The 23,813-nt window shown below is 43.2% G+C and overlaps 1 protein-coding gene and 1 long non-coding RNA gene across 2 annotated transcripts in view; both read right to left on the bottom strand.

The window, feature by feature from the left end:
* The window catches only part of LOC135897944 (cytochrome P450 3A9-like), a 336,077-nt gene that overhangs the window by 217,348 nt on the left and 94,916 nt on the right, over nucleotides 1–23,813 (bottom strand). The window contains exon 4 of the mRNA XM_070532782.1: nucleotides 606–702. Coding sequence (XP_070388883.1) covers nucleotides 606–702 — 97 coding nt within the window. The remainder of the gene's footprint in view (nucleotides 1–605; nucleotides 703–23,813) is intronic.
* Nucleotides 12,102–23,759, bottom strand: LOC135897942 (uncharacterized). Its single transcript, XR_010563204.2, has 5 exons — nucleotides 23,625–23,759; nucleotides 23,506–23,548; nucleotides 22,566–22,671; nucleotides 20,027–20,095; nucleotides 12,102–12,280 (listed from the first exon to the last, which is right to left on the bottom strand). It is a non-coding gene; the product is annotated as an uncharacterized lncRNA (long non-coding RNA).

The following is a 23,813-nucleotide window of genomic DNA, read 5'->3' as shown; positions in this document are numbered from 1 at the left end:
CCTAATGTTTCTTTGGCATACCTGACAAAAATGAGACCTGGTAAGTGAGGGAACAGACATTCAATTGCTCGCTACGATTTGGAGCTCAGACTTCGAAGCAAGCGCCATATAAAAAAAAAACAGATTGTTTGGGTTGTCCAGAGACACGTGAAAATGACACCTTGTTATCGTTAAATTTCGAACTTTTAAAGTTAAAGCTAGCATGGCTTGGCACAATGTTCAAAGCTAACATGTCCTAATATTTCAGTATCGGAAGATTACTGTCAAGTCAAAAGAACTGCACGCAAGAAACTACTCGATTTTGCTCAATCGCTGCCCGGTACACATAGTTATCAGCTTCATTGCGATAAGCTCGCTGCTGCCCATAAAATTACGCTGATGACGCTGGAAGAAATGCAGTTAGGGAAATTTCTGCTCTTCTACTTTATGGTGCTAGCAGAGGTCGCACTGAAGCTCGTCCCGCGTTCCTTCTTCCATAGATGTTCGTGCAAGTCTGCACAGCTGAATAATCCCAACAAAGTCAAGGGAAACTTGTTACGCAATTGTACTCGCAAAAGTATCCTTGATAAACAATGGTATTCCCATAGGTAAATGAAATTGCTCACCTCTGTATTCGGAAATGAGCCGAAGTTCTTGACCATGATGTCTTTCAGCAAGACGGGATCAGCGACCATGAGTGTTGGAGTAGCCATGGTGAATGTACTGCGTATAATGGTAATGAGTTTATCTTACACAATGAACAACAAAAACTGATGGCAGGACAGCAGGAAATGTTGCAATTATGCAGCTTCACCAACTTCCATCCTCGAATGAAATATATTTTGGCTTCGGCGTGATACCATGCACACAATTATTACAACATCAGCTTACACAATCATTAATACATTGCATAAAAGAACAAAATTACAAATATAAGAGTTCGCATGAGAATGACATTGGTAATGTGTAATAGTTAAAATAATGTATTATGTTCACCTAGCTAACGATATTTGGACGTGAAAATGTCAGGAATTTCTAGTATCATTGTTAAGAATAGAGGGCAATGTAAAGCGCAGGCACCGGTTGCTACAATTCAAACACGGTGTACGTAGAACCTAAAGCTAACCATGAGTTGTTGGGTAATCTACTACACTTTGCTCTACGTGCGCTACACATTCCTGGTTATGTACATTTATTTTAGCCTCTGGTTTATATTTTCTATTTAACCGATATCTAACTATATATGCTAATTATCTCGGACTTTTGGAAAACATCAGTGCTTGGTGACCTATATGCTGTGTTATAAATGAGACGAATGTATCTTTCTTTTTCCAGGTAAATTCGATAGAAATCAGAATATGTTGTTTTCAGACGGAAAACTTGACAGGAATTAAGAGACGAATAGAACAGTGATTTATGCGCAAGTACCTATATTTATGAATTGACGTGATATCTGACACGACGTACTGTGCCCGCCATTTTGCTAGTTTTGATGTTGAGTGGTATATATATTTCTCATAGGATGTATTGCACGAGAATAGTATGTCCATGAAAAACTCCAAATAAATGACATTTGACACTAAACAACTCCAATATTACGAGAGGTAAGAACTATCGCTTAGCGTGGAGGGACTAAATAATTTCCTGGCCTTAATGACACTACTTTAGTTTCTTCGTTCCTTAATTTGGATGTAGTATGAGTCTGACCAATGGTGTAGACCCCCCCCCCCCCACGATGGCATCATTTCCTCACACAGTAATACTAACTTTTCAATATCTGCAATTTCAACGCGTTGATGTAACTTTTACACGTAAAACACACAGGCTAACCTCGGAGTATATCACCAGCAATAACACTGTAAAGCAAAAATTACACTATAAATACTTAGGTGTGACATTCTCAGCCGATTGTTCACTAAATGCTCACGTTGATACAGTGGAAGCTAAGGCCACCAGGACCTTAAACTTTACACAGCGAAACCTGAGACACTCGCCGCCGTGTTTGCCCTCAACTGCTTACCTAACATGCGTTCGCCCAATGCTCGAGTATGCTTGTGCCATGTGGGACCCTTGGCAAAAAACACTAAGTGATAAACTTGAAAACAATCCATGACAGAGCAGCAAGGTTTGTCTTATGCCGGTACTCGAGAACCGATAGCTGTACCAATATGCAAAATGAAATAGGATGACAAATTCTTTCCTCTCTCGGAAAAAGAATTGAGACTGGGAATGTTTTATCAAATATTTCCTCGTAAAACCAGCATCCGAAAGGAACTATACTTACACAGGCCTCATTATGTCTATGCGCGTACTGATCATCAACTCAAGATTTTGGAATACCGCACTAGAACTAATATATATGCTAACTAATTTTGTTCATTCCATTAGTGAATAAAATTGCCCATAAAGTCAGCAAGCGTGCTGTGTCAATAAAGATGTGTGTTTTTTTTTTTTCGACATTCTATCCCCCTCCTATAGCGCATTCGGGCTAAGTGTGGTAATCATTAAATAAAAAAATGAATGAATAAATCTGTTCCACACAATGAATATCGTGCTATCATCACCATTTTTTTATTTATTTTATCCGCAATCATATTAACTCTAAGTTTTCATCGCTTAAATAACGTCACTATTTCGCACATTATACAATATAAATATCTTGTTGTAACCTAACTGCGACTCGTCCGTGGTCAGCGCATGTTCCGTACATGTATGCGCCAATTCTTCCAGATCATTAGGGTACCGACGAAGCAAGTTACACAATTCAACTAAAGACACTCGTAAATTAGCTTATCTAATATTTGTTTCAGCTCAACTTGAATACGCTGCATCCGTCTCGTCTCCCCGTCAGAAATATTTGATCTGAAAACTTGAATCTTTTCAGAATAGGGCTACGCGTTTTATTTCACATTGTTATGACTATACCAAAAGCACAATAAGAATTAAACTCGACCTATGACTACAGCCTTTGCATGATCGTGGTGACATAGCCCTTGTATAATTATTTTATAAATCAATCCATAATACAGCACCATTAGTTCTGCCTCTTCAGACTCCTCATTGCAGGTCAGAACGGTTATATAACCGGTTCAATTTTATCAGCATCTACGCAAAGGCTGTCTAACTACTGCGCCCTACCTAGAGCCATTCTCCTTTAAAACGACCTGCCTAACGCCATAGCTTATGGGAGTGACCAAGAAAATTTCCGGCGTCTTCTAACAATGCATTTTCCAAACTCTACATAACCTAATGTATTATTTTTCCCTAATCTCAAGGAATTTTGGCGATTATTAAAACTCGGCATGGTCCCCGTATGGTGGGTCGCATTGCGCCTTTGAGGCAGTGACTCGGCCTCATTCTAATAGAAATAAATATGCTTATAACTGAGCCGAATTTATGGCCTCCGCTGAAAACAAACACTACTAATATTTTGACAACCTCGCGAGAAAGAACCATATTGAGACGGGACGCTAAAATGTCACCAAGTCCTAACAATTAGGTCGAAAACTGGTTGCGATAAATGATGAAATCACGTTAGTTTTTACCAACGTTCCACTACCCAGAATGTAAACTACATTTCGTTTGACCGAGCAAAATTTTTCAGGCATATGGCACTTCCTATAAAGTGATTTGCACTGGGCAATTTTAGTGTATATTTTAACGAACTCTTTTTAGTTTAAAATCAGGTTTGACGGCAGCAGTAGCGGCTGCTTTTTTCTGCTGGTTCTGCATAATGTCTGGCACCAAACGCCTCCCTTCATGAAAGTACTTCTTAGATCCGGCCCACGAGATCTGTAGCGGCCCGCAGCCGTGCTATATTAGGTCCCGCAAGTCATATGTAAATATACGAAACTGTGACTGAGCGTAGCATCACTATTGCTAAAAAGACAATGTGCACCACCGCCGAAGCGATTGCTGGCAACGTCAGGACTGCATTATCGGAGGAGCGTGTAATAATAAATTGAGCGCAGCCTTTGCCAGTATGCTTCGATTCAGCACACCACGGCCTGATAACAGGCGGTGGTGTGTACGACGCTCCTCGTTTATAAGGTGTGTGCAGCTCTTAATTGGCAGATTTTGGAAGCTCCTAATAAAGTTACCAAGGCGGGTCAATCATTTCGCATGCTGCTAGTCCTACCCACAACCGGACTCGTCTATAAAACTTCCGATGTGCGAGAAGAGGCCCAAAATCAATGAGAGTTGTTGGAATGAAAATGACGTCTTTCGCAGTCATTTGTTGCTTCAGATGGTTCTTTTTTTTATTTCGGTAATACTCATGATGATACATCAGGTCAATTTCCACTGGGTAGTCGGAGCCGCCATCGCTGTCGCGTTAATGTTCCGTATAATATAAAACTGCCAAAAGACAGTGACCACGATTGAGCATAGGGTACGGTGGCTTGATCTTGCGCGCACAACGGGGGAAGATTTGGAGGAAGCATGCCACGTTTTATCGCGTGCAAGGAATCAGAGGAGGAGAGAAAAAGGGATGGGGGCGTTCTGCATCGGCCATCTGTATGTATGGCGCGGCTGAGGGCGGCCACGTGGGCCTTAGCTTGAAAGTAAAGCAGGAGACACACGGTCCGATTCGGCGTCCGATCCGACGTGCGGCCCCGCATGCTCCGGCATGCGGCATACGATGATTCGGGACACACGGTGCGTGCATCCGAAAGATTGAGCGGCGCGTAAGCTCCGCCCAGATCCAGTCCCCCAGCTTGACTTCAGAGCCACGTCGAGAAACGCAATATAAACAACTCTGCACAACAATGTGTCGCTTTAAGCGAACACTGCCAATAACGTTATGCCCCTGCGAGTGACAGAACACTTCACGACGGCGCGTCGTCCACTGACGACTCCGCTAACAGCCAGCTATAGGGCCGGTAGGCCTAGCTAGGCAGACGGCGCTTACGATCCAACCCGAGCTCGTCGAAGAGCGCTTATGTTTGCCAAAACAATTAACACTGTACACTTAGGTAGCCCGTAATCAAATACAATTGGTTTACTGGACGCAGTCGTTGCGAAGGGCAAACGTGCAAGCGAAGCGAGCAGCCTCGCTCAGACGGGCGGTGTGTGCTGTCTGCCCGCGAAATGCCCTCGCGTTGTGGCTCCTGATCTCGCCAGTAGCTTAGTCCTAGTGTACTAGGCGTTGCTTTGAATAACAGGCACACGTTCGAGATAATTTTACTGAACTGGTAACTATTTCGTGTCGGAAACAAACTGCAGCAGGAGAGGAAAAAAAAAACACTGCGAGAAACCGGCCAGCCAGTGCCGCCTCTGTGGAGGAAACGTCACATGCCAGCCGCGCTGTCATTGGCTGCGGTCAGACGACGGTGCGGTTGTCGGACGCGTCGGACGATGAAAATCTGCCCGGTTTGTCGCACGTCGTACGTCCGATCCGGCGCTTCGGCACGGCAAAACACCTCGATTCCGGCTGCCGTTCCGGCGCGTCGGACGCCGGATCGGACACCGAATCGGACTGTGTGTCTCCCGCTTAAGCTTCGGTGCGTCGAGGGCTGATGGCTTCGTGTGCGTTGCGTTCTTGCCACTCTGCGCGCACTGAATGGAGAGTCAGCACGCAAGGCAATTCGTTCCTGCCACTCCTTCTCATGCCAGCGGACACTCGCTGTCCGAATTTATCGCGTGAGATGTCTAGCCTTGCCAGCGTGACCCCATGTTCAGTATTTTAGTTAGTAATGAAATCTTCAAAAGCTTATAAGGCTGACAAAAAGTACTACCACTGCTTCAAAAGCTTCTCATAATATGCAATCACGATCGATGCTTCTTCTATCGGATGAAACTATGACATTTTTTTCCTGATGCTAAACCGCCTCTTACATGGAGAACGCAATGCACCACACAATATCTAGAGTGCTGATGTCGGGGACCATTTGCAAAACTGCAGCCCCATTTCTCATCACGCAAAGATTAGACACCTGCAGCAAAGCTACACCCTTAAATGTACAGCCTTTGGGTCTTATCCTGCCACACAACAATAATCGTCATCTGTCTTGCTTGTGTTTCTTGAAAACGCAGCGCTCGCTACTTTCCTGTCGAGAATCCGCTTCACAAAAACTGGTAGGGCAATATTGGCTAGACTCAATATCCCAGCATACCCCACTTATCTCACAGAGCAGGCCGTACCTCTCCCTCCTTCGATGAGGTCCGAAAAAACAGTAGCGCCAGTTCGAAAGAATATGCATCCTGAGTACAACAAAGAAAGGCACGAAGCACGCGCACAACACATTCAGTCAGCGTACTCTAATAACCATAGGTACAACACGTACTATACGTACGCAGCTGAGTATGCAGAGGCAACCGGGCAGTGCTACCAAAGGAGGTACGCCCTGGCAGTCGTGAACGCGATCAGCCAAAAGCAAATTACCGCGTCGGACACAGCGGGATCCCCCACCTTGGCTGAAATATTAGCAGTGGCGATAGCACTCGCTCACGCGGAGCGTTCCCAAAGGGACTCGGTCGTGGTCACGGACTCGCCAGGAGACATGTCGCATGTTTCTCAAGAGGCACGTAACTGCGGCTAGCTTCGCGATAATCCCCAAATCCTTCAACCACCATCATCGCCTACTCTGGTGCCCGGGACACGCGGGGGTACAGGGGAACGAAAAGGCTAACGCGTTAGCTCGAGGGTTCACTAACCGAACGACGGAGCCCTCTTCTAACCCCAACCACCCGCACTATCCCTCACAAAATTCCACCAATTTAAATGCCAAAGACATCCTTGCTCATCAGCACGGAGTCTGCAGAAAATACCCGCCGGCTCACCCACAACTTAGCGGGAAAGAGGCCGCCGATTGGCGTGAAATACAGACCGGGGTGTTCCCCCATTTAAAATTGCTAAACGCCATGTATCCCACTCGTTCTAGGGCCAACTGTCCTTGGTGCGGTGGCATACCTACCCTAATACATATAACCTGGGAGTGCACTATATATAAGCACCCTCATAGGCCAAATACCAGTGACACAATGGAGCAGTAAGAGGCACAGCTTGCCTGCTCCGACCTGGCAGGACAAAAGTCCTTAATTAGCCAGGTCAGGCTGGCGGCAGAGGCCAGTGGGGCCCTGGACTGAGAGGCTGCGACCACCCCTCCTTCAAATCTTTTCCATTACAATAAAGTTTCTATCTATCTGTCATGCCGATCACGCGCGTGCCGTTCGTGACTTGAAAGTAACGCGCCCGCAGGGGTAAAGAAAGGAAATGCGGACAAGACACATGACGCATATTATTGTGTGGCAAGGTACAACCCAAATGGTGTCATTTTGCTTAAGAGTACACTCTAAAATAATTTACACCCTTTGGGTTGTATTTTTTCCCCAAACAATAATCATCTGTCTTGCCCGCATTTACTTTCTTTAACGCTGCGGGCCCGGAACTTCCTAGTCACGAACGCCTTGCGCGTTATAAGCTTGACGCAGCTTTCTCGACAGGAAAATAGCGAGCGCCGAGCTTTCAAGAGAGGAAACGCAAGCAAGTCTGATGACGATTATTGTTTCGGGACAAGATAAGCCCCGAAGGGCGTAAATTTTTTTGGAATGTAGTACAGGCTCGATACCGAGCTCGTGGAAAACGGCGCAGACAATTATGATACCCATACCGGCAAACGGGTGCATATCGACAATCTTCGACCAATATCATTGTCCTCCTGCTTCGGCAAGCTCATGGAACAAGCGGTTCTCGCTCGCCTGACCAACTCCCTCGAGGACCGAGACATGCTACCGCACACAGTGCTGGCGTTCAATCGTGGCCTTTCTACGCAGGACGTTATGATTCAACTCAAACACCCCATCGTAGAGTACCGCACGCGATCCAAAAAAAGCGATACTCGGGCTCGACCACAAAAAGGCGTTCAACAATGTAAAACACGCCGCAATACTTGAAAGCATACAAGCATTGGGACTGGGCGAGAGAACGTATTGTCACGTAGTGGTGACGGCAGTCGCAGGAGTGATGGAGACGGACAAAAGTTCTTCAACAGAAGACAGTTTGTTAGGCTGATTTGCGCCCACAATGGACTGAATCACTCGGCGGCGGCGAAGCGACCAGCGTGCTCGGCGGTCGTCGAACCGAATTCCCACCGCTGTCGCGCTCGATTTGAAGCTGATAGCAAGTTTTCTAGATAATGCGTGCAAGGTTACTAGGACATTCTGGAACAGCCTAGAATCAGCTCTGTCTGGATGGTATCGATCGAGATGAATCTGGACGCGTCCTGCGCCGCAAACTAAGCGATAAAGCGGCGTGGCGGCAGATTTGAAGAATGAACAAACACTGCAAAGATTCGCGGCATTACTCCCCTCTCAAAAAGGCATCGACCCGATGCATGAAAACAAATAATGCGACTACACTGTAAACAAAAAGACACCCAGATGGGCGTTTTTTGCTTGTCCTCTAGCGCATTCCCTCTTGTACATCTTTTTCCTCCCATTGAATGGGCGTACGATAAAACTCCCATTGACATGGGCATTAATTGGGCACACAACGGGGGTACCATAATACGCCCACTTCACCCCCTTCACCCCCATTTGACGGGGAGGTACAATGGGAGTTTTGTGAAGGAATTAAAGGCATTTTAGTTTAGGTGCGGCAAGCACGTAGCGAAATGCTTGGTGGCGCGGGTCCCGCGCTTACGCAGCACCAGACGGAACGCCGCAGGCCAAAATGTCGAACGCCGGCGATCAAGGCTCAAGGGAACTCGTCCGTCTGTGAGCTGCCACCCGAGCAGGCGTCGCACCTGCTCGGAGCGAACGCCGGCGTCCGACACTGTGGCCTCCGGTATTCCGTCTGCTGCTGCATAGGCGCGGCGTACCGCCACGAAGCATTTCGCCGCGGGCTCGCCACACGTGGTCCAATCGACGGCACACGGCCACCGCTGAATCGACCAAGTCACGCACACACGTGGTCCAATGGTGAATGAACCCGTCACTGCCCGTCTTCATTTTTTCCTTTCGCTGATCACAGAGCCCCTCGTTGCAAAGCTTTTATACAATCGTCCTATCGAAAATGCTAGTTACCGGAAGTGCCTCCAAGGCCAGCAAACGCCTTCGAGATCAGTTGCTACTTGCTGAAAGGAAAAATGCACGAGACACACACTGACAGCAAAGAAAATTTATTAAACATCAAATGTAAGAAATACATGTTCACTTTCGGGCCCAAAAGAAAGCAAATTTCTGCCCCAGTAAAATAATTGTCTGGATTTTAAAAAAGAATACTGTACATTGTAGGCATGCATGCCAGTTACTAGTATTCTACATGTCCTAACACAATGAAATTAGCAAATGAAAGAAATGCTAAGAAATCTTATCTCGTTTCAAACTGAACTGTAACTACATAGCCATGTGTTTGAACTGTTACTTTGCACTGACACTCCACACTTTTGCACAGACTATATATTGAGCTTGCTTGACTAACCGTAAAACTCCATTTGGGCCTAGTTGGTACATAATTCTGAACTTAAACTTACAGCGCAAACACCTAAGACGGACCACAAAAGGCAGATACGGCACACACTGGCGCTAACTGACAACTTCTTTATTTCTTTGTCATCGATGCATATATAAACCCTAGGCCACACAACCGCAAAGACTACATTACAGAGATCTACCAAATTACCGCATAAGCAAACGTAGGAAGTCAAATTCAGATGGGTGCAGGGACAAAGATATGTCACTGATGCAATTATCGCCTTGTCTTTTTATGTGGTAGGCCTCTAAGGCAAGCTGCGCATGCTCATTCTTGCTTTTGCCAAGAATCGACGTCCTATCAAGTCGTGTCTCACAACTGTTGTAAGGGTTTGCATGCGCAACAAGGTGCACTCCTCTACCTACATTCTTGTTAACTTTTTTGCGCATGTTCCCTGCGTGGTCCCTTAAATACATAAGGTAATTTATCAACTCAAGGGAGTAGCTTGCAGGCATAGTGTTCCTTTGGCTTTTTCTTCGCCGAACAAGCTTTTAAAGCTATGCTCACGCACCTGCGGAGAGAGCAGAGGAGGAGGCCAAATTCGGCATAGTGCTTCATACGTGTCGCGCGCTGTCGGCGTGGTTTACACCATTCCACTCTCATGTGGTAAGATATAGCTTGGCTAGATAGGGCATTGCATCAATGAGCTACTCATGGAACATGCGCAAAAAGTAAACAACAATGTAGACAGAGCAGCGCACCTTGGTGCGCATATAAACTCTTGCAACAATTGTGAGGCACAACTTGACGGGACGTCGATTCTAGGCAAAAGCAAGAATGAGCATGCGCGGCTTACCATAGAGGCCTACCACATAAAAAGGCAAGGCGATAATTGCATCAGTGAGATATTTTTGGCCCTGCACCCATCTGAATTTGACTTCCTACGTTTGCTTATGTGATAATTTGGCAGATCTCTGTAATGTAATCTGATTGCCTGCATGGTTGTGTGGTCTAGGGTTTATATTGCATCGACAACGAAGAAATAAAGAAGTTGTTAGCCTCGATGTGTCGTATGTTCCTTTTGTGGTCCGTCTTAGGTGTTTGTGCTGTAAGTTTAAGTTGCTTGGCTAAGCCATTCTAAATTAACAGTGGCTTGTATAATGAGGCTGATCAGTGGTATTTTGCATGGACTAGCACACAAATATGATAAATGTCAAAGTACTAAATTAAGAAATTGGGACTCAACACACAAACAAGCTACATAATTTAATGTAGTTATTGGGCTGTATTTTCGAGCAGGCTATTAAAAATAAACCGTATTTTACAAACCAGAACCCACCAGCTGATTATGAGACGTGCCATAGCGAGTAACCCCGGATTAATTTGGACAACCTGGGGTTCTTTAACATGCACCTAAATCTAAGTACATGGGTGCTTTTGCATTTGACTCCCACTGAAATGCAGTTTTGTTTACGACTAGATTTGCGAAAGTTTCGAACAGGATCCCCCCTATATTTTTACAGTGGGCACTCTTTAAATGGAGCCTCAAGGGGCCAGGGAAATTGGTTCCATTTACCAGGCATTCTATTTAGTGCGAGACATTTCAGAGAGCCAACCAACCATCAGGATGGTGTCCTGTTTAAGCGGCAGTTTCGCTTAAGCGATTTTCGTTTATGAAGGTTCCACTGCAGTCCTTAATAGTGGATGAGTTGTGTTCTGCATGGACACTTTAGCATGGCTACCATGTTTAGTTGAATATTGTGCAAGCAGCAACATTTCACTGTACCCAGTGCAATATATAAAGCCAGCAATGTAACATGCTGCAAATGCAGCCACGAACAAGTAACTCCCCTATCATACCCAATAACAGCATCTTTAGACGAGATTAGTACTGGTTTCTCAGGTTTAAGTGCCTTGTTTTCAGAAATCAAATCCTCCTGATCACATTGGTTTCCAATCGTGTCATTCCCCGAGCTGAGGTCATTTGAGATTGCATTTAATTGCACTTCAGATAGCATATTGGTCTTATTTAAAAAGCACATGGCATCACAGTCACCACCTAGATATAGAATTCAAGCTGCAACGCAGTAGCAGACATTCTGAGGTAGATGCCTAACTATTCTTTTGAATTGGGATGCATACTCAAAACACTGCTATGCAATTGCAGACAGGGCTGGTAGTGTAGCAACCAGGGCAGATTTAACGGACATACAGGAGCAAAATTGTGTCAGCTTCGAATAAATATTCTCTCTGAGGAACCATGCTGTCCAGTTATAAAATGGGGATCGAAATAAAGTAGTTGGATAGCAAACCTGCATTTCATTAAGTAAATAAAATACTGTTCATGCTACCTTCCAGGGTGCACACTACATTCTCTTTCTTTGAATGTGAATTTGTTACCTTGCCATGGGTTGCCAAATGTATGGGTGTATTGTTGGTCGAGGGTGGATATAGGTCTCAGGCTAGAGGAAATATTTCGACAAGGAGACTTGCCAGGTTGAACAACGAATGTCTCAGGCTGGAGCCATTTGGTTCCCTTGCAATGATTTTGGCTCCAGCTTGAGACTTTTTTTGTTGGACAACTGTTGACAATTATTGTCGCCATCTTTTCATTTACCCTCGTCTTATTCAACCCATTGCTCCACGCAGGAGCTGCACTTTCATTAAGAATAAAAATATTAATTAGCTAAAAGGCTTTGTGCATGGCTGCGTCCTTAAGTGCAAAAATTCGTTTTCAATGAATGACAGAGTTGGTACCTTTCTTGAGAATTCAATAGGAAGAACCAAAAATTAAGCTAACAGACTGGTTATGATGACAAGTAAACATGAATTGATGTGGAGTGCCATTTCTTCATTTCACACCAGGCTTGGGGCCAGCCAGACTTCTTCCTAAAATTGAGAAAATTTTTCTAATTAATTACATATTAAGAGTATTCTCTTCATAACCTAAAAATTAAAACAAATGGTTATTTGGTTATTCATATTTAGTTGGGAACAGCGCGAAGAACACTGACGAAGTAAGAGCGTATACAGTAATGGCACATAGTGCTGGCTGACTACAGATTTAATATTAGAACAGTCATAGAGTTAAGTACTTTGGAATGCTTCCTAAAAGCCATAAAAAACCAAAGCAGGAAGCAGTTGTACGAAATAATGTATGTGCATGAAATATGCACCTGATCATCGGTTTGCAGATATGTGTGCCATTTACTTGTCAGTTAACAAAACATGTGTTACACTGAAACATTTCTCCTACAATTTGGCAATTCTGTGGGCATTGATTATTGCTTGGGTCAGTTGGTTGCTGTTGTTACTGCTATTAGTGTATAGTGAAGTGTAATGTAGATGGGGAAGTGCTACTGACAGCTACGAACATTGGCAAATTTTGCTGCACCAGGATAATGCACGCATTGTCCTGCTGCAGCAAAACTTTCCAGTAAACTTTCACAGTTCTCTGTAGTACTATCCCATCTGTCTCGCCTCACACTGTTTCATCTATAGCGCTTCACCATACTATAATATGCGCCACCAACTGACACAAAATTCTACCCTTCTGAAGTTCCTGCTGCTACTTCGCACTCGTCACATTCAGGCTGCCAGCCGTACTGAGCCCAATGTAGTATAACTGCATGGACTGGCAGCTCCTGTCATGGATTTACTCTGGTGTAATGGCACCACAGAAGCAAACGAAGACAAAGACATGCAGGACACAAGTGCTTAACCTCAACTCTGGCTTTAATATGAAAACAGACATATACAACACGTAGTGAGACGAAGTAACGTCATTAATTCAAAAACAAGTTCTTCGTGCAATTTATTTGAGAATGACCGATGCATTTGTCCTTTTCACGCTAATCTGCCAAAGCTTAATTATCTTATGTACATTTGCTCATAATTTCTGGCAACGAGTTTCGAAGAACACTGGAACGAACCACTCTATTTTGCAGTGCATCACAATGTGCGGATGAGAGTTGTTGCGCACAAACTTCATTAGCCTCAATCTCAAATTATTACAATGCGTGTCTACGCAATGCAAGCATGACTGGATAGGAATGGCAGACTGTACATAACCTCCGTTGCACAGTGCAACGCCTGCAAATTGTGCTGCACGCAACAAACAAATTAGTTTGTTTTCCTGGCTTCAGTCTTTTTTTCTCATCAGAGCAAATCTCTCTTCACATGTTTCATACAAAAAAAATGTTTGCCCGTAGGGACCAGCTACACAATTACTCACGAAAATCCCAAATGCATACGAAACAACTGCAACCACTTCTTTACTTCATCATCTCATTCATTATATTCCCTAGTCATGCCTGATTTAGTTGCGCAAATCCTTTTTCTCAGGCCCTTGTTAGGAGAGTTTTGTGCTGCAACAAAAGGCAGAAGCCAAAAAAGAAAAAGGTTGGTTGTGGCTTGAAGCACAATATGCATCTAGTGAGCTAGGCCGCAAGAGTTGCGTAGTCTGCTGCCATCACAAGGCCGTGCCTACATCGGACAGATGGGATGCTCTCTTAATGCGAAATCAGGGAGATTGAGGCAGTATGAGTCATCTGTGTGAAACAACCCTCCCTCACACAATGGTAAATGCTGCAAAGAATGTGACCGCGGTCCTGTGTTCCACAAAACTTGCGGTGTAGCGAGGTATTATGACCTGACAACACGCAAGGTAATTGTGGTTTGCAACATTTAAAAAGAATGATAAATGTATCAGTGATCCATTAGTTGCACTGCATAAAGAATTTCTTTTAACAGATATCATCACATAATGTTTCCACCTGTTATTAAATATTGCGTTTCCTTATTTTAAAGCTTGAAGTGAGATCCGGTGCTTGTGTCATGCGTACATATCTTTCTTCGTTTACTTTTTGTGGTGCCAATACACCAGAATTTGTATAACCAAATGGCCACACTGCTTTTGTCACGTTATAGTGGTGCTTGCAAAGCCTCGCAAACAGCAGCCTATTTGGTCAAAACGTGCTTTTGTACATATGCTTTTCCAAAAAGAAAAGCTGCGAAAAGGTAACAGAATCAACAGCAGTAGGTTAAATCCACTGCAATGCTTTACTTTTCTGCCTTTATTATTCGTTACACCTAAGTGGATAAGCCAGAGTGTGAATGTTACAGAAATGCACCAAATAAGTTGTTGAAATTATGCAAAAATGTTAACGCAACTAAGCATAGATTTATGTGCAATAATAGACACCACTCAGTTTCTTTCCTTCTGACACAAACGTAGTATATCTTATTTTTTTGGCATGAAGAAAAGCATATGTAGACCAGACAATATTTGAATGAGAGCCTTCACGATTAAGCACCACTATGTGACCATTAGGGTACATACACTGTAAATAGTACAGATGATGTCCCGAATATCACAAGTGCAACATGTTAGCGAAAGCAGCAACCATTAACCCCGAAACTAATCAAATCCCTCAAAAAAATGGCTGTGGCTTAAATAAGGTTAAGCCCAGGATGCGAAGCATACTAGCCTTTATTTTAGTTGTTGAACCACTGTTTAGCCTGGTGAACTGCTGTTGCTTGGCTATATTTGGTTCGGCTGAACGAAGAAACAACTCACGCAGGCGAGCGCACGAGCTGAGACCCGGCTATGTAGCTACGTGGCCGCAAGCGAGCGCACGAGTTGAGCCTCCGCTTTTGCAGCTGTAATGACGTCATATGGTAGCTACGCGGCCGCGCGCGGCGCAGCAAGGAAGAGCGTGGTTGTGCGGCTAGTATGCTTCGCATAATAACAAAAAAGAGATGTATGTGTCAGTGCAGCACCTGTATTCTGAAGTTACAGGAAAGTGGCATGCTTGTTAACAAACCTACAACCAAGGCACGTTTGTATGTGGCCAACCCCTGCCTCTTTATGTGCTTTCGTGCCTTTGACAAGGTGTTACTAGATATTTATTTGCTTGTCTGTTGCAAAAACACATCAATTATCAGGTCCGTGCACAGTGCACCATGCCATTTATCTATGTGGACTCACTTTGTGTCCTTAGCACTGCTCTCACTTGTTCAGAACTAACAATCGCAAAAAGACTTGTTCTACTTAAATCTACATGCCTGAACATGTGGGTTCTGCAGTTGAAATAAGGTAATTATAAGTAAAACAAATGACATGTTCTGATGAACTTTGTTTTCATAATCTAATTGTTTATTTGGACACATAACCAGTCAGATCATTTGCACTAACACAAGAAAACAAATTCAACACACTGGTTTATACTGGTTGGTGCTCTTTTGACTTTAGTACACACTGAACAAACGACAGGCAGTGAGAAATACCAACAACCACTAACTTCCAGACGGCATTATTGGTCACATGTGCACATGATATAGCTACAAAAACCCAAACGAAAGTAAACAAAGAAAAAACTAAATTTTAACAGAAAAAGAACAAGACAAAACAAATTTCTTCTGGTAGCTAAGTCACAATCAAGGTGCAAATGCCAGCTATAGTTGGGCAAGCACACATTTAGTTATTTTGCTCAGTCGCTCAATATCACAATTTCTTGTTTGACAGCAACACTGACGGGACATCTGTGCTTATCTTTATTGCACATGCCATTTTTGCTCGCCCCAACATGCCTTTCTTTCAGCATGAAAAAAACATCTTAGATAGACGAAACAAGGCAAAAATGGCTGCTTATGCATTTGTATGATATTCGAACTGAGAGGGGTAAGAAGTAATAAAATGTTCTACTTTCATAATTTTTCTACCATGTGCATAACATTTCTCAATAGGAATGAAACAATGAATAAAGGGAAAGTCAGACATCCACCCGTTCGTAGCAATCGCTACAAAGGAAACCCATACGGATTCCTCGAAAGAAAGGCCTCATAGTTGAAGAAAAATTCGTCCTGGTCCGGGACTCGAACCCGGGACCACCGCCTTTCCGGGGCAGCCGCTCTACCATCTGAGCTAACCAGGCGGCTAGCAGATGGCAGGGCGAAGTCGAATTTATCGACAACACAAAGCAAAGGCAAGAGTTTGACGTAGTAGTTCTGCGGAAACCCGCAAGGTGGAGAGAAGTAATGAATAAAGGGAAAATCCTGGTTAGCTCAGATCGTAGACCGGTTGCCCCGGAAAGGCGGTGGTCCCGGGTTCGAGTCCCGGACCAGGACGAATTTTTCTTCAACTATGAGGCCTTTCTTTCGAGGAATCCGTATGGGTTTCCTTTGTAGCGATTGCTACGAACGGGTGGATGTCTGACTTTCCCTTTATTCATTGCTTCATTCCTATTGAGAAATTCTATGCACATGGTAGAAAAATTATGAAAGTAGAACATTTTATTACTTCTCACCCCTCTCAGTTCGAATATCATACAAATGCATAAGCAGCCATTTTTGCCTTGTTTCGTCTATCTAAGATGTTTTTTTCATGCTGAAAGAAAGGCATGTGTTTAAAGAATAAGCTTGGTTGCAACATGTAAAGGAATTGTGTAATGTGACAAAGGTTGCTGAAATCAAAATATATTTGTGATTTCCTTGCGACTGGAACACTCAAAAGGAAAACCACCTTTTAAACAAACTAAGAAAAAGCCACAGCACACGCACGCATACTAAGCCAGGGACTAGTATATCAAGCTGATATGAGAAGACTTTCAAAAAAGAATCTTTCCCGGTTTGGTCAAATTTTTAAAACAATGGTTAACACCTGGCACCACACCTTAAATCTAGAAGAAATAAAGTTCTTAAGTTACTCTGTGTTCTTTCTTCAACCCAACAAATCTGCCTAGAAAAATGGGTCAAGTCTACATCTGTGGCAAGGTGTGAACAAGAAACTCGCTTTAGCTGGCTGCAGTGCTCCCTGCGATGAATATTCAGGCAGAAAATTGTTACTCCAATATGACTGTGCCCCCAAGAAAACCAAATGTGGTAGACTACATCAATGCACATGGAAAATCTTTAGTCCATGCTTGCTGGCACCCTGTCTGTATTGGCCTCTAGAATAATTGTGGCCCCCACGTGCTGTAATATTTCCGTGGCATAGAAAACAACATTGTGTGATACCAGCTGTGAAGTGTTAATCAGTTTAATCAGCAGTTTAATCATGGCAGCAGTTTATTCACAGTTACTTCCAAGTGTTTACATGTTTTAGGCATTGCTTGTGGGCATCTTGGCTCCAAAACAACCTAGACCTTACATCCCAGTCTGGTGTGTAGTGTAACAAAGGCTTTTATTGGAGCAACTTGATGCTTTTATATTAGTTATTCAGTTGGCATGATCTTTCACAAAAGAGCTATAGGCAATTTTGCTGCAATAACCCTACTGTTTTTATAGCATTTGTCGTGGGGAGTGCGGCTTGCCCCTTTTGTCAGAGTTCTTGCTGAACGACGATTTATTATCAGTCTGTTAAATGTGGAACTTGAACAGCTTATATTTTTCTCCTCAATCCACACATCTGCTGCACTTCTGCCAGCATCTCTACGCAGGGTTTCCTAGGTATACTTTGTGGCGCAAAATACATTTCTTGAAAAGGGACAGAAAAAAGGAAGACAGTGAAGTGCCAAACCACCAACTGTTTAATGACAGCCTGAACAAACGTATAGAAGAAAATACAACTTCCGCTCATGCGCAGGGAGCCAAGGTGTGACAGAACAACATGGTCATGATAACATACTTTGGATGAAGCACATTTCTGCGGAATATAGTACGATAGATGTATCGCTGACACAATCAGACCCTTTCTTTTTAATATAAAATGCTTCCAACAACTCCCTTGCAGTTCCGCAGAAATGTGCAGAAATGTGCTTTTTTCCGCAGAAATGTGCTTCATCCAAAGTATGTTATCGCGACCATGCTGCTCTGTCGCACCTAGGCTCCCTGCGCTTGAGCGGAAGTTGTATTTTCTTCTATACGTTTGTTCAGGCTGTCATTAAACAGTTGGTAGTTTGGCACTTCACTGTCTACCTTTCTTCTGTCCCTTTCAAGAAATGTATTTTGCACCACAAAGTATACCTAGGAAATCTAAGCACCAACTTGCCCAAGAAGTCCTTTTGGAACATCTACACAGTGTGTTTTGACTAATGTCATACCAAGTGAGCACACTACAAACCTTGCGTGCATCGTTTTCATGACTCTTTCGATGACCATATTTCGTTTTCAGTGACATTATCAACTAAGTATCTTGCGGCAGCTTGAGCATAGGCACTCATGAGAACTCACACCAGGCTTGGCCGAATACGTCCAGCACTGCATCACTGAGTAGTGAACCATGCTGTTAGAGTTGGCAACTAAATTGCCACCTTGAGATTGAAACTTTTCAACCTTACAATCAAGGCTTCAATTGCCCAGCCAGCGAGCTGCAGCAAAGGTGTGAACTATAGTCATCTAATGTCACATTCTATGTAATAGCGATAGCAGCTGATCTCTCTAGTGGTGGCCCTCAAGGCCAACAGGCGTCCCTTTCTGTGCATGTGCTTGTGTAGGACTAGGCAGGTGGTGCCAGTTTGTTCTTCAGCATTAACACTATGTTCACGCTGTATCGGGAACACATTTTCTTACTCAGTGCAATAGCCCTTGAACCTACATAATAGCCACCAAGAGTCCTTTGTCCATCAACCTTTCCTTTGCCATGTCATTTGCTTCTGCCTTGATGTCAGGGAGCAACTTCAGCTAGCTGAAGCATTGATGTTGTTTGAGTGCCCACACAGCCTTGCAGTTTTCCAACCTGAACATTGCTTCATTAAAAGCTGACATGATTTGATCTCAGCAGACAGATCAGAGTTAAAAAAGAACACTCATAAACTTTTTTCAAAGTCATTCTAACCTCGTCAATAATCCCGGGCCTTTTGATGTGTTATTCAGCATTGTCCAAAGCAAGTTGGCTCTTAAAAATCAAAATAACAACTTTGTGAGGGCAGCTACTGGGCTACCTGTCTCTTCAGCGAGCCTGAAATGTATCCTAGCCATCAAAGCAAGAGCGCAAAAAAACGACAATGAGAAGTGTGGCAGACAAAATGTTCATGTAAATCCATATGTTTATGGACTGTTACACTAACTGAAAAAGATAGTGGCTTCCCAGTACAGTCTTGATGTACGTAGTTGTTTCGGTCACGAACAAACAGCCAGTTGTCCACTCCTGCACAAGCACAGTGTAAAGATGCTTATGGATTAAAATTTGTTGTGTGTGCATGTGGTGCAGTGTACCACATTTCATTTTCCTGAGGCTGCAGTACACTGGGAAGACTGGTTGCTACTTCAATAGGAAGCCCTTACAGTATTGCAGCCCTTTGTTCAGATCTTGCTGCAGATTGTATCAAATGCGAATGCAAACTGTTTTGCAAGACACGTCAGTTCAGTTCAAGCAATTAGACCGAGTAACCCAAGAAATACTTCAAGCCTCCAAAACGTTTTAATACAGTCCCTAGTTTAGTACAGGTTTTCGCCTGATGTTTTGGCTTCTACGGTATAATGCTGTGTATAAGGCTTGCTAGGTACTAGTGGTTTGATGTGCACACTCTCTTGTGTTGCTATAATTACAACTTGTAACAAAGATTTTCCTTCCTTACGAACGTTTGGACACAGTGCATGTGAGCTCATCTTTTAACCTGTTTTTCATTCGATCTGTGCATTTACATCGAACGTAAACTACAAAATATCAGTACAGAGAATCACAAAAGAACACACCTGCGTAACGATTCTGCCAAGATCGTTGGAGTGGTCAGTCACAGGATGCAACACCGGTAGAAAGGCACCCTGAGGTAAAGCAAAATAACAATCGTTGTAAGATGCGGATCAAAAATTTTATTCTGTGAGGCTTTTGGCATGTATACTAATTACTACATTTGTATGTAAAATAGTTTTGCATAATAGCTGAGCAAGGTTAACGTCTCGCCCTGTGACTGTCAGCCAGCGCTACTCATGGCAATGGTGACAAATATGGCACATCCTTTTCAAATAGAACTTTTGTGCATTACATGAATTGAACTTAGGTTCACATAATACATGACACCTGTGGTTAGAAGCATGTGTTGCATGCCGCACCAACGCCACAAGTGGCACTGCCTAACACTTCCAGGGCCAGACTTAGTACATAAACAATACAAATGTGCAACAAAGTGAACAGGTGGACAGCTGCTGCTATAACTCAAAGATTACATGCACCATGCTGATGTGAATGCAGCTCCCATCAGGATAGAGTTGCCCTTTGGTGCACTTCATTTCTCTTCCTCTTTTGTCTTCATTGCAAGCTGGTGCCATATGGTAATAATGAACAAAAATTAAGCACCTCAGTTCCCATTCTTGTTTTGCTACATGCTGTAAAGTCATCCAAATGCGCTTAAGACTCTTAAGGATGTACTTTAGCCATTTTGTCTTGACAATATTTTTCGCTTGGCTTCACTACACCTTAATGTAGTGCAAATTATGGAGAATGCTTACAAAAAAACCTACTCCACAAAATAACACCTTCAATTAAAATTACAGTCTATGGCTTCGAGATGTGCACATACATATTTTATACATGGTTACAATGAACATATAAATGACTGTTCTAATACGCATACTTAGCATACTGCATAGCAGTCACCTGGTTCCAAAATGTTTCTTTCTTATCACACATAGGACGGCCACAACTATAAATTTATTTCTGGCAGTGACTTAAGTCACGGCCAAAACCTTCATAGTGCAATCAATAAAAATTTTCGAAGTTAAAGTAGTTAGACATAAACAGGGCCAACAGTTTTAAGGTGTTAAATAATGAACTGTTATGGAATATGGCAGTAGAAGGCCATGCACCTGAAACATAGGTACTGTTTATCATATAAGCACATTCTTATATTTTTGCTTACTTTCCTAGCTATTGCATTAAACAGTTTGCTGATGTGTAAATTTTGCTACATGACTGTATTGTATTAGCCCTTATCTTTTCACATTTGGCTTACTGCAGCTTTATGCACATGCAAATGGGCCACTACTACCTTCAGGTGAAGGCCAAACACTATGCTGTCCAACATACATGCATTTTACAACACCGAACAGTAGACTTAGAGAATGAGCAACTCTTTTAAAAAGTGCAGTTCTTTGGACACACATTGATATATATCTGGAAAACAAAGATTTTTGCTAAAATGATAACTTAATCTAATTGGTACTGAGCATAATGCATCATGCAAGAAACTTGCATATACCGGGCACCGCTACAGACACTGCGACCTCTGCAGTTTCTTCACAATCTGGCATAATGTGCTCAAGCTGCCTGTAAATACTGGAGGGTGTCTATGATACATTAAGAAGCTCAGCAAACATGAGAAGGACCTAAAATGAAGGTCAGAGAAGCAAAGCAAATTTTTAACCATTCCTCTCTATGTTGCTATGAATGTGAAGGTGCCAGCAAATGATGTATTTGAACTGTGTTTTTAATGGGGCAATACTAGAGAGCACGTCTTTGCAATAATAATGTGACAGAGAAGAATGACAGAAACTAACTTAATGAATATTTTTCTAAACTTGCACGAGGGTTTCGTCATTATGCTGATGCACACACCTGCATATCTCTACTGTGAAGTCTTGTTTCGGTTTCCTATTTTATTTTCACATAGTAATTTACATCATACACTTGTCCTGAAATACATCACGTTAGGCTCCTTCAGTATTTTTTTTCTTACTGGAACACACATGCCTATACAGGGCACACACTCAAATACATGCAAAGCTGCCACGGGACTGGCCATTTGAGGTCGACATGTTTGTACAGCGCAAAAGACGAGGACCGAAGGAAGAACACAACACAGGTGCTGTCACACACACACTCAAGGCACTGTGCGGGATTCTCAGGCTTCTTTCATGCTCCTACAAACACGTTATGTAGCACATATTGAGCCACAAAAAGCTGTACTGGAAAATGTTCATGTTGCACTACAATTTTATAATTGAGACTTTTTATCTAATTATAATATCTGAGTTGATTATTTGATTAAGAATAATTAGGTAATTAGGCAAAATGCAGAAAATCTAAGTATTTCCAAGAGACAGGAAACAACATTACCTAGGTTCTGTGCAGCTAGGTGGCACATGCATATTTTTTTAAGTTTGCTAAAGTTACGTGGGATAACCTGCATACGTCCCATGGAACAGGTGTCACACCAATCACTCTAAGTGATGCCGCTAAACTAGCCATTGCATTTAAAAATAGGGTAATAAAAGTAAACTCTAGGTAAGAGCATACCAAGACCTCTATTGCTGAAAAGGGAAACTGATGGGAGGCGACTGATCTCAGGTTATGAAGCTGCTTCATCCTCACAGCTGGCAACGAAACGGCCGCAACCACAGTCCTGAAATAAAAGAGAAAAAGTTGACACTACAATGATCACATGGAACACGAAAAAGCTGGTCGCCAGTTTATCTTGGAGAGCATCTGCTGCTACATTAGGTTTTGTATATATGTCAGCTTATTGTTAAACTAAGCTTGCCAAAATTTTATACCTTAATGACTTTGTTCTTTACAAACTAAAACCTTTGCCTAACTCATACACTTATGCACTACTTAAGCTATGAGATGTTTACTGATCCCTTACAATGAATGGCTTCTAAGACAAATTATTTCACACAAAAGGATGCATAACTTATGAGTGTTACTGACATTGAATACTAAGGTATTACCTTTTTATAATAGACGATGGCAGACCAAGCACATTTTTCTCACAGATACAGGTTGATCGGTCTGCCTTTCTTTTTTCACCAGCAGTAGAAATTTTGTTATTAATATTCGTGCAATATAGGATGATGCTATGATGTGTGATATGATCCTGAGTTGAAAAGCGCCACTTTTTTGTGTGAATTTGGCACCTAGAATTCAAAACTCAATATCTGTACCCAATACGCAACGGCAAAGCAGCAAAGTAATTAAACATTAAACAAGTCCAGGTATCCAGTGCACAGCGCCAGCTGTTGAATAACAACATTGCATTGCACAAGCAACGACTGTATAGATGTAGCGTAGTATGTGCACGGCAGACGTAGTGGCGGCCTCCAGCAAAGAACACAGCCATGGAGCGACGCGCCCGTATGAGCCCTCGCCGGCAATTCTATCGCGTAAATTGATATATGCCGTCACGGCACAGGCATCGTTTTCTGGCCGCCGAGGTGCCGGCGCCACTGGTACTCACCTGCTCCGGCCGCCGAGGTTCAAGTGACGGCGTATCCAGTAATCTGAATCAAAGAAGGACACTGTTACCGTCAAGCAGTACGCTAACTATAAACTATAAAGCATTTCATATACTCTGACCGGCAGTTCATGCGGCGTTGACCCGTAGTGCCGTTGGAAGCTCACCACACGCTTTTAATACCACAAACGCGCCGCCGACATTTCACGCCCGTAGATCAAAGTCGACGGGCGCAGGCTCTACATGCTACACGCCGCAGTCGCACGCTCCCTGCACAATCAGCGGCGTGGGCGCGAAGAGACACAAACGAT

Source organism: Dermacentor albipictus, chromosome 2, assembly GCF_038994185.2.
Source record: "Dermacentor albipictus isolate Rhodes 1998 colony chromosome 2, USDA_Dalb.pri_finalv2, whole genome shotgun sequence".
Lineage (NCBI taxonomy): Eukaryota > Metazoa > Arthropoda > Arachnida > Ixodida > Ixodidae > Dermacentor > Dermacentor albipictus.
Note: the sequence above shows the minus strand (reverse complement) of the source record. Positions and strands in the feature narration are given on the sequence as shown.